The following is an 11,406-nucleotide window of genomic DNA, read 5'->3' on the forward strand; positions in this document are numbered from 1 at the left end:
TCCCCTGGAATAAGGAGTGGATTTCTGGTAGATGCCAGGAATGCAACCCGAATTTTCATCTTGTCTAAGAATTATACCATGCAACTTCCTTTCACATAGAAAAATATGTCTTTTAGAGTATAAAGGGGGAAAAGTACACTTTTCTTTTCTCTGATAATGTCTTAGGGTGCCACTTCCCAGTTGGAATTCACTCAATTGCTATTTGCCACCTACCCAAGGTAGCCTGATATTTTTTGAGCTTCCCTCTGTTAACTACCCACATTTCTGCCAAGTAAAACCATCTGCTCTGGTTGGACAGTATCTAAATCCTATTCTGTTCGTACCAGAAACATAAAAGATATTTTGCCTAGGTAAAGGAAAGATAGTAATTTTATTCATTCTATCTACTTAAATCAGCATCTGCAGGCTTTCCAAAATTAGCAAAAACAAATATCCAAATGGCTAGAATAAGAGTCTGGGAATATGAGATTTCAGAGAAGTTGCTGACTTGCTGAGTAACTGCAGCTTCAGTGAACAGACTCAGAAGGGTTCCATTTGCTTTTATTTAGCAAGGCAATGACCCATCCATGGGAACAGCCACTTGATATCCCACAGACTGCACCTATTGCTGAAGCAGCAATAATGGGCACCCTTAGCTGAATGCACATGCTGGTGTCTGGATAATTTGTCCCATTTCTAAACTTGAACACTCACTTAGATTCTGGGGTGATTGTGAACATTTAATACATATAGAAAGATTTCAATTTAATATACCTTGATTTTAGGCAGACTAAGGGACTCTCAGTTCGCAGATATCCACACTACACATGTGTCACCAGCAGAGAACTTTCACCACTGGTTGGTATATAAATGAGCTATGTAACATTTATTTGTCCCATGGCTACCATGTTTAAGTTATTTAGAGCCATCTAATTCAAATTAACCCTCCTTTTTTTTTATCAGGAGAACCCACTCCTGATGTTTAACATGGGTTCTTTACTATTTCCCAAGTGTCTCGGCTGGTTGAGAAATAAAGGGAAGGAGCACAAGAGAGAGAAATTTAAAGCTGGGTGTCCGGGGGAGACATCACATGTCAGCAGGATCCATGATGTTCCCAGAGCCTTAAAACCAACAAGTTTTTATTAGCGATTTTCAAAAGGGGAGGAAGTGCACAAATAGGGTGTGGATCACAGAGATCACATACTTCACAAGGTAATAAAATATCACAAAGCAAATGGAGGCAGGGCGAGATCACAGGACCACCAGATGAGGTGAAATTAAAATTGCTAATGAAGTTTTGGGCACGCATTGTCATTGATAACATCTTATCAGGAAACAGGGTTTGAGAGCAGATAACCTGTCTGACCACAATGTATTAGGTGGGAATTTTTGTCCTAATAAGCCTGGGAACACTATAGGAGACCTGGGCTCATTTCATCCCTTTGCCTTAGACCATAAAAGACGGGACACCTTAAAAGGGGCCCTCTATAGGCCTACCTTCAGGGCGCATTCTCTTTCTCAGGGATGTTCCTTGCTAAGAAAAAGAATTCAGCGATATTTCTCCTATTTGCTTATGAAAGAGGAGAAATATAGCTGTGTTCCGTCTGGCTCACCAGCAGCCAGTTCAAAGTTACCTCTCTTGTTCCCTGAACATCGCTGTTATCCTGTTCTTTTTTAAAGATGCCCAAATTTCATATTCAAACACACATGCTCTACAAACAATTTGCGCCGGTGACACAATCCACAATCACAGGGTCCTGAGGTGACATTCATCCTCCTCAGCTTACAAACAAGATGATGGGATTAAGAGATTAAAATAAAGACAGGCATAGGAAATCACAAGGATATTCACTGGGGAAGTGATAAGTGTCCATGAAATATTCACAATTTATGTTCAGAGATTACAGTAAAGACAGGTGTAAGAAATTATAAAAGTATTAATTCTGGGAGCTAATAAATGTCCATGAAATCTTCACAATATATGTTCTTCTGCCACGGCTTCAGCCGCTCCCTCCGTTTGGGGTCCCTGACTTCCCGCAACACTTTTTGATGATGGCAACTGTCTGGATGAGTCTCTAGGGACTGTTTTGTTGTAAATCTGACTTCCTGGGACAGTGCTTGGGACTCATAAGGCCACTTGAGAATGTAATAATGTAGGGCTCAAAGGCCCAGAAGAGTATGCTTTACCCAGCTTACAACCTTAGCCAGCATACGAAAATGCCGGCTACATCTCGGAGAACAACATCACTGAAGCGTCAGGCACTAACTTTTAGTTACATGTGCAGTTCAGAAACTGCTCCTGTCGGATGAAAAGAGGATTAAAGGAAGATGGCTTTTTCTTGACCATACATTGTCTTAATATGTCATTTCTATTAGCTTCCTGCTCCAGTTTCCCTGAGTTAACTGCATTACCACACACGGTACCTAGCATAGATTTGTTTTGTGCATACATTTTATCTTTTCTTCTAAATAGTTAGCATATTATCCCTCTTACCTTATTTGGATCATCACTTAATGCAGGCACGAATGTAGCATTAGTAATCACTCCTGGCAGAGACATTTGAGTAACTGATACTTATAATGAGTTTTTTTCTTCCCTCAGCTTCACCTGACACTCAAAGAAGCTATAGTTTCTGTATTTTTTCTACTTGCCCATGAAATTTGTGTCTAAATGAAATCATGTTCCGATAGAATGTGGTTCAAATGCCGACCCCACAGGCTGATGTTTCTTGCTTTGCAAATGGATCCTAATAGAAGTGGGAACTAGTGCTAGTGGAAAAGATATTCTCACTGCCAGTTGTATTCTACTACAAGGTCTAAGGCTTCAGAGACTCCAATGACAGCCACAAAACACCTGGCAACATCTGTTGTTTACAAGGGCAACAAATTAAAGAAGACCAATTTTTTATGGAGACATGACAAATTATGTAAAATTGTGACAAAATTTAATTTTGGCTGCTTTTTCTTGGAAAAAAAGAGTCAGCTAAGTTTCTAAAAAAAAATGGTGAAAATTATTTCACTCATGGTATATATTCTTGCATCTTTGTGTCACTTTTTATTGGAGATATAAAGTATCCAGACATTTATTAAATGGCTCAACATACTGGCAGAGCTCTCCATAATAGCAGATAAAAGCTCAATACAGATCTTTGGGGTAATTTATTTTTAATGCCACAATTAATGATTAATTATAAATTATAGTAATTACCTATACTTTTGGCAATCATGGAGTCTGCAAAAATATAACTAGAATGCCATTAGCCACAGAAATGCATGGGCTATTTTACCATGTTATCCTAGGAGGGCTCAAGACAACACTTCTTTATTAGCTAGTTTTAGTATGTAATAAATAATAGGTACATTTGTCAGACCTCTTACTGCTTTATAGATAGACCAAGTTCACATGCGTTATCTTATTTGACCCTAATATCAATCCTGTAATATTGCCTAATGCTAACCTTGTACCTCCAATTGCTAGGTGAGGAAACTGAAGCTCAGAAGGATTTAAATAATTTGTTATAGTTTGGTCATTTATTCACTCAAAATTGGGTAAGCACCTACAAAGTGCCTGATGATGGGGATTCAGAAGCAAATGTCAGAGAATATTCTGTTGCATTGTGAGCTAGTGGCTGGGTGGGATCACAAATCCCCCGGCTCTCAATCTAGTACACTGTGCTACATTTCCCAGTCCTGTCATCCATCCTGCAAACTCCCACACCATGCAGCAAAACATGCTTTAGTGGCATTTTCAGAAACCAAATGCCAGGTTCGATGGATGTTTGATGTTTCACTAGATGGCATTTATGTGTTGCATTATATATTTTTACCCTCATTGTTGAATCCTGGGAGTATGCTTATTAAATACAGCAAGTGCTGCTCAAGAAACATTCTGTAGATTTCTGAACCCAGTTCTTACATAGACACACCATATTCTTTCATAGCCTGTGACATATGCAAATAAACAGGGCTTAAGCTCTTCTTGCTGTACCAAAGAAAAGTTAAAAATTAGGGAGTTGATGGTGTTTTTTTAAGACCCCACCATCACCACATACACAGTAGTGTATACACCTTGCCCCATCTTTGAATGAACAATAACTAATGAGACTAATTCGTTGCTAATTTGTACCATTAGAAATGGCACTTTGAATTGAGTACAAGTAATAACCGCTAATTATTTGAGGTTAGGGAAATGAGCCAACTGACCACTTTTCTCTCCTACTCTGGAAGTGATTAGTTTCCTTCTGTTGGTTGTTCAGTTAGGAACCAAGGATAAACGCATTAAAATATTCACAGCTGGAATTAAATGGCTTTGTAGATCTAAGGTTATTTTAAAGCAACCAAACTGACAGATACTCAACCAATGCTTAACATGCAACAAAGCTAGCATGTGGAAGCCAACGGAGTATCTAGGCAGAGATGACAACAGTTTACCTCTGTGGAAAGTCCCCTCTTCAAATTTTCCCCCTATTATGGCTGATCCTTAATTTGCAACAATTAGCATTCTTTGGTTTAAGCAATAGAAATTGACTGGCTAATCTGATGTATAAAGCAGGTGGTCCATTGGAAGAATATGAAATAACACAGAATTGAAGGAAAACAGAAAAACTTTACTTCAGCAAGTACACAAGCACTGTATCTCTGGATATCCAAACCATAACTTCAAATAATTAGTGGCAAAAACTAGGGAAGAATAATAGTCCTTTTAGGTGGTTAGCCTTTCATGATGTATACTAACCATTGCTGCTGAACAAATCAAAATCAGGAGCATAAAATAATACTTATTCTTTATTTTGCACAAGTGGGGAAGTCAGCTGATTGAGGCTGAATTTCTTGAGGTGACTCTGCTCCTACGGTTACCAGATTTGACAAGTAAAAATCAAGGATGCCCAGTTAAATTTGGATTTGGGGTAAACAACAAATAATTTTTCTTATAAATGTGTCTAATGCAATATTTGGAACACATTTATACTAAAAAAGCATTTGTTGTTTGTCACAAATTTATATTTAACTGGGTACACTGTATTTTCTCTGACAATTCTGTCTGGCATCTCCCATCCTTCTCCTGGGATGAAGAGGCTCAGCTGAGCATGTTCTTCTGGTGACCATGGCAGAGGCACAAGCACAGGTGAATTCAATGGTGCCAGCACTTTTCAAAACTATGCTTGTGTTCCAGATGCTGACATCCTGTTGCCAAAAGCAAGTAACATGCCCCAGGGATGAAAAAGTATATGTCACCCTCTGTAGGAGGGCATAGATGTCACAAAGGACAGGGATAGAGGGAAGGGTACAGATTTGGGGCCATTAACACAGTCTGCCAACAAGAGATTAAGTCAGTTTCATCCTCTTTTGAATCATTCCTCATAGAAACCAGGTTCCAAGGGGGGAAGTCTGAACGGTACAGCTTAGGTCTTGTCCCCACTCCTTGTCCAAGAATTGGTCACTTGATTAAGAGTCCCAGCAAACCAATAGCTGTGGGTGAGCAGTGGTTTTTCCAAAGGAAAACCAGGATGTCTTACCAGAAGAAAGAGGCATGGATTCTCGGCAAGTAAATCATATATGTCTATTCTACTTATGTCCCTGACTTTGACTCCATTTCCACTTTTTGGCATATATAAGAAATGTTAGTCTTATACAAAAAGAAGGAGGGATGATTTGTGAACCTACAGAACTGTACAAACACCTCTGGACAGTCAACTCTGGGTCTGTAAGAGTCAGGGCAGACCCTGGAGATCTGGTAGAGGGTGGATAAAGGAACTGCAAAGACAATAAGGAGGGCCAGAAAAACAGGTGGCAGAGCCAGACTGACTGTGTCATAATCTTACTTAAGGCTGCGCCATTGCACAGCTGAGAGAGTCTACATTATTAGATGCACCTAGATTTTAGCATTATTTCAGAAATCACCATTCAATTTTTACTAAATAGAAAAAAGTATATAGGCCCAATGCAATGGCTCATGCCTGTAATCTCGGCACTTTGAGAGATCAGGGTAGAAGAATCGCTTGAGCCCAGGAGTTTGAGGATGCAGTGAACTATGATCGCTCCACTGCGCTCAGAAAAACAAAAGAAAGAAATGTGTATTTTGTAATGCAGAATGTATGTGCATTTCAATAAAGAATATTACCCATTTAATAATCCAAATTTTAAAATTAACACATAATAGTATAGTATCCAAAAAGTTAATTATATATTTTAGAAATATTTTGGTTGAATTAGTTAGCATGGTAAGTAATGTTTATATTTACATGTTTCCCAGAAATACTGAGCTGGCCAGGTTGGTAGCACTTTATAGGGTAATTCTGAAAACCAAAAGAGTGTATGCACTTTACATCATTCAACAAATGGTATTGTAGACATTGGCTAAAAAATTATAGGGAGGAAAAAACTGATTATTTCTCATACCAGAAATAAATTCGTATGATTTTAAGAATTCAGTATAAAAAAAGAACCAATTAAAATAAAAAGAAGAAATAGAGATAAATATTTAACTGTTCTTATGTTGGAAAAGGATTATTTATGCATGAAAGCAATGGAAGAAATAACAAAAGAGAGATCAATAGATACAACAACAAGGAAGTTTTAAACTACAGCAAAACAAAAATAATCATAACAAAAGACAGAGCCGAAGAATAAATTGTAAATATGACTACATGACAACAAAAGGTCAATTCCTTACAATATAAGTAGCTCTCATTAATCAGTAAGAAAAACAAAATAATCCAGACAAATGTAGTTATCACTGAAACTGAATAGATTGAAAACATTGAATAAATGGTTCATGGCATTATATTTAGGAAAATATAATAAATCTCACTAATATTCTGTAAATAAGAATTGTTAAGGGATTGTCTAGAAAGGAAAAAAAAGCACTACACAGAGTACTATGTTGTTCCAAGAATTCGGCATAAATCAATATTACAGTGATTTTGAAAAATAAACAACTTACGTTTGCTGATTCAAATAGGTATGTAATATTAAACAGTACTTTCTAGGCAGTCATTCCTACTGAGAATTAAACTAAGGAAAAAATACGATCGCTACCACTTTTGCAGAAGTGAATATGATCTAGAGGAAGAGTAAAGTTTGTGAAACATACAAATTGTAGGTTTTGGTTCTACCTCTATTATTCATTAGCTATGTGATATTTATCCATTTTTGTCCCCTTTGCCTGCATGTGGGAAATGGTAGTAATAGTAGTAATAATGATGATGATGATGATAATAATAATAATAATAATAATAATAATACATTTTACTTCCCAGGATTTTTATAAAGATTTTATGGGGTAATAGAATAAAATTTTTGAATTGCCACCTGATGTTATTGGTGATTATCTAAATTTAATTCTATGGAGGGCTACGGGAAACTAGGAAAGAAATAGTAAACTATTACACTAAGAAAGGTACATCTATATCTATCTATCTACTTCTTCCTCCTCACAGAAAAAGAAACAAAGACACTAAAACTCAGAAAAAAGCCTGTAGTTGAGGAAGTTAGACACCAAGTTCTTCTTGGCTGCTATGTTCCTGAAATATACAGACACTTCTCTACCTCATGGTTAATGTTTTTTATTAAGAGTCAAATAAGTTGATAGGGAAATAGATGACTAAAGGGGTAGCTAAATAAATATTGATAAGAGCTCCATTTTACTCATTCAAAATGAAAACTTACTCCTTTCTGACAAAAATTCTGTGAGATACCCTTCTTGAGTGAAGTAAAAAGTTAGGAAAAACTAAGTGAATTTTTTTCAAGCACTTTTTGAGCACCTACTATGTTCTAAGCACCATGCTCTGTAAGATTCAGTGGTTCAGAAAACACTGTGTGGCTCTTATGGTTTAGTGAAAGGCACAGGTAAGTAACCCGGCTGTCACGGTTCAGTGCTGTGAGGGTGAGACACAGGGCATTTCACCCAATATGGCCTCAGGAGTGGGGCATGAGGTGAGAACACAGCAGGGCATTTCACCCAGTGTGGATCCAGGAACAGAGTGGGAGGCAGCAGGGTGGGGAACAACAGGAAAGTCTTTCGCAAACAAGTAAGGAGACAAGCTGACAAGCTGAAATTTGAAAGGGGAAGAGGGTAATTGCATGAAGAGTTGAAAGAAGAATATTTCATGTAGGAAGAAATATAATCTCAAATGCCAGAGTGTGAGGAGAGCACTTCCAGAAGCCAAAATTTGCCTGATGCCACTGGATGATGCAATGCAAATGGAGTAGGGAATGAAGCTGGAGAGATAAGCAGGGCCAATCATGAATGACCTATTAAACCATATTTAAAAGTTCGGATTTTATCTTGAGGACAATGAGATTAATCAAGAGATATTACATTCACATTTGCAATTTAGGAAAAAAATATCTGATTGTAGTGTGGTGAATGTGTGGCAGTGGGCATGAAGAGCGGAAAGCTAGAGACAAAGAAACCATTTTTAATATTTTCTCATTTCAGTAATTTAGGCCTTCCCAGAAAGAAATGTTAATGTCTGAAACAAGGTTAGTGGGAGTAGGGACTGGGAGTAAAGAATGAATCTGATATATATATACACACATACACACACACACACACAGGTATATATACATATATATTTTTATATATACATATATATGCGTGTATATATATGCGTATATACATCACACTCATATAATATAAAATTGATCCTCAATACATGACATAAACCACAGAACATGACATAAACCACAGAACATGAGGATCAATTTTTTATGAGTGTAGTGAAGGGGAGACGGCAGTCAAGGGAGATGCTTTGCTTTTTTTGCTTAGACAATTCTACCTGATGACACTGTTAACTGAGATAATAAAACACAAGTGTTTTGTGGGAAGGAAGATAATGACTTTAGTCCTGAGTTTGAATCTTGGGTGTCTGTGAGGCAAACAGTAGAGATACAGAATAGTCCATTGGAATGTAGGTATAACAATAATGAAAAAAATCTGGGCTGCAGGTGGTGCTTTAGCTTCTGAAGCTAGAAAATAGGTAAGATCCTTTGATGAATGTATAGATTGAGATGAAGAAAGAGGTAAGTGATCAAACTCTTAAATACAGATAGTTAAGGAAAGGACAAGATAAGCCTAAGAGTTAATCTGAGAAGGCTGACTATAAGGATAAGAGGAAAAGCAGTTAAATTTGGTGTCCTAGAAACCAAGGGAAATAAAAAATAACAACTGAAAGGAGTATCAACAGAGCCAAACAGTTCAGAGAAAAACAAGATAACAGAAATTGTCCATAGACCTAGAAACAATATGATAATTGGTGAGCTTCCTGACAGTAATTTCATTTGAGGTTAAGGAGAGAATCCAGATTGCACTCAAGGTTGAGGTGTGGATGGAAGATGACGATGTGGTGTAGGACAATTCCCTCAAGAGATTTGGAAAGAGAGATTGAAAGTAAATAAGGTGGGAAAAAATAAAAAATAAAAAAGGGACACATGTTCTCAGGATCTCCTGAAAGCTAAGTCACAGGAAAAAAGAAAAAAAAAAAAAAAGAACAGAAGTGAAAAAGAGTTTAGGGAGAAATTTCTTTTGACAACAAAAAAGACTGTATCATATGTACATGCTTATGGGAAGAAGCTAGTACAAAATAAAATAAAAGTAGGAAAGCAAATGATGAAGTAAGACCCACTGAAAGTGATCCAGAGGCACATGGAATACAACGTGGTTACATTCCTAACTATTCAGCATGAACACTTTCTCTATCTCCAGTCTCTGAGACTCAGTACTTGAATAGATTGTCCTTAATTAGGAGATGCAGTGTGGTTTGGTGGCCAGAACATAGCCCTGCAGTCAATTATTCTAGATTTTATTCCCAACTTTATCAGTACCTGTGTATGTGAAATTGAGCAAGTGGCTTAACTGGTGTGACATGTAAATGCAAAGTCTTTGCTCTATGTCCTTTTATTTAAAAGAGAGAGAGAGATTGTCAGTCAATTGTACCACAGGTAGTAATTCTCTGGGATTTTTTTTAGTTGTGGATTTTTTTTCTGTTTTATAAATGTGCATGGTTTTATATTAGGGATATAGAGACTTAAAAAAAAAATCACAACATATCTATATTTCTTCTCCTCACACTGTGTCCTGTGTTGCAATTCAGATGTAACTACAACTTTAGTAATGCGGAATCTTAGAATGACTATATAGCTTTCTGTGATAGATTTTGGATTGTTGAGGATGGCACCTAGTATGTCCACATTTTGTTCTGAAACACTATCATTGATTTATAGTTCATTGCAGTTGTTTTGAAGATGTTCAGAGCACTAGCCTACTCATCTGAGAGTTAGTAACTGTGAACTCCAAACAATGGAACAATCGGACATTCAGGAGCTCTGAATTCTAAGTCCAGCCATAGTTCTTGATGGGCTCGTCCTTAACAAGCCATCATTTTTCTCTGTGCCTGATATTCTTCCCTGTAAAATATATATGATCTTTCAGGTTTTCACTGCAAAAGTCTGTGAGAACATATTGCAAGACAGTGTGTGAATTTGAGAAAACGACCCTTAACCCCAATAGCCAAAAGGAGGATTAGGAACTCTGTAAATAGAGATTGCTAAATATTTGGAATCAGCTACAGTCTGCTGCCCTTGGGTTTGACTTGTAATGACCGGTCCCCTACCCAGAGGCCCTACAAGAGTGGAATGCTGAGGTGGAGAGAGTCCTCATCCTGCTTCCTCCGTGTCACACTCTGAACCAGTCAGTTGCCCAAGTACCATCAGTGTCTCCTAATGAAGATTTGCAGGGATCGTTTGGCTGTCAGGTGCTTGCTTCTGCAAGCAGAAAATGTTCCTGTTTTATTCGTCACTACACAGAGTCCCTAATGGGCAGTAAGAATGAGAAAAGATAAAATTCATTATTGAACTCCTTCATGCTCTTTTGTCCTCCTCCTTCCCCCAGACACATACTTTCTCAGGGACAGCCTAAACAAGTGAGTAAAAAAGAAGAAATTCACAGTCAGACTATAAACCCTGCTATTTGTAATCAGTGCATAACCTCTGTGATGAAATTTGTGAGTAATTCACTCCCCACTTAAGCCTACCGACGTGTGATCTAATGTTGCCACCCTGAACACTAATGAAGGAAGTCAGACGGCAGTACAGCTTGCCCTTGGGGACTCATTTCTCACATCACCAAAAACTAATTTCTGTTGTTTTCAGCCATCTGGTAGCCTGGGTTGTGAAGATGAAGTTGCAATCAAGTAGTGCCTATGAGCAAAGGCCCAGAATTGGCTGGGATTGAAACTCATTTTCTGCCCCTCACCTAGCCCCCTCTATGCCTCAGTTTCCCACCATAAATAAAAACTTCATAGGATATCATTGCTTTATTGTAAGAAGTTATTGAAGTAATATTTGTTAAATACTCTATGTTGGGTTTTATGTATAATAAATGTTTAATTAAAGTTAGCTATTAATTACATTGTTAGTAGTAGTGGT

General features: G+C 37.5%; 1 protein-coding gene across 1 annotated transcript in view; it reads left to right on the plus strand.

Moving 5' to 3' along the window:
* Positions 1–2,196: 2,196 nt before the first annotated feature.
* The window catches only part of LSAMP (limbic system-associated membrane protein), a 236,872-nt gene continuing 227,662 nt past the window's right edge, over positions 2,197–11,406 (plus strand). The window contains exons 1-2 of the mRNA XM_011971454.1: positions 2,197–2,233; positions 10,597–10,800. Coding sequence (XP_011826844.1) covers positions 2,197–2,233; positions 10,597–10,800 — 241 coding nt within the window. The remainder of the gene's footprint in view (positions 2,234–10,596; positions 10,801–11,406) is intronic.

This window comes from Mandrillus leucophaeus, unplaced genomic scaffold, assembly GCF_000951045.1.
Source record: "Mandrillus leucophaeus isolate KB7577 unplaced genomic scaffold, Mleu.le_1.0 Scaffold1220, whole genome shotgun sequence".
Lineage (NCBI taxonomy): Eukaryota > Metazoa > Chordata > Mammalia > Primates > Cercopithecidae > Mandrillus > Mandrillus leucophaeus.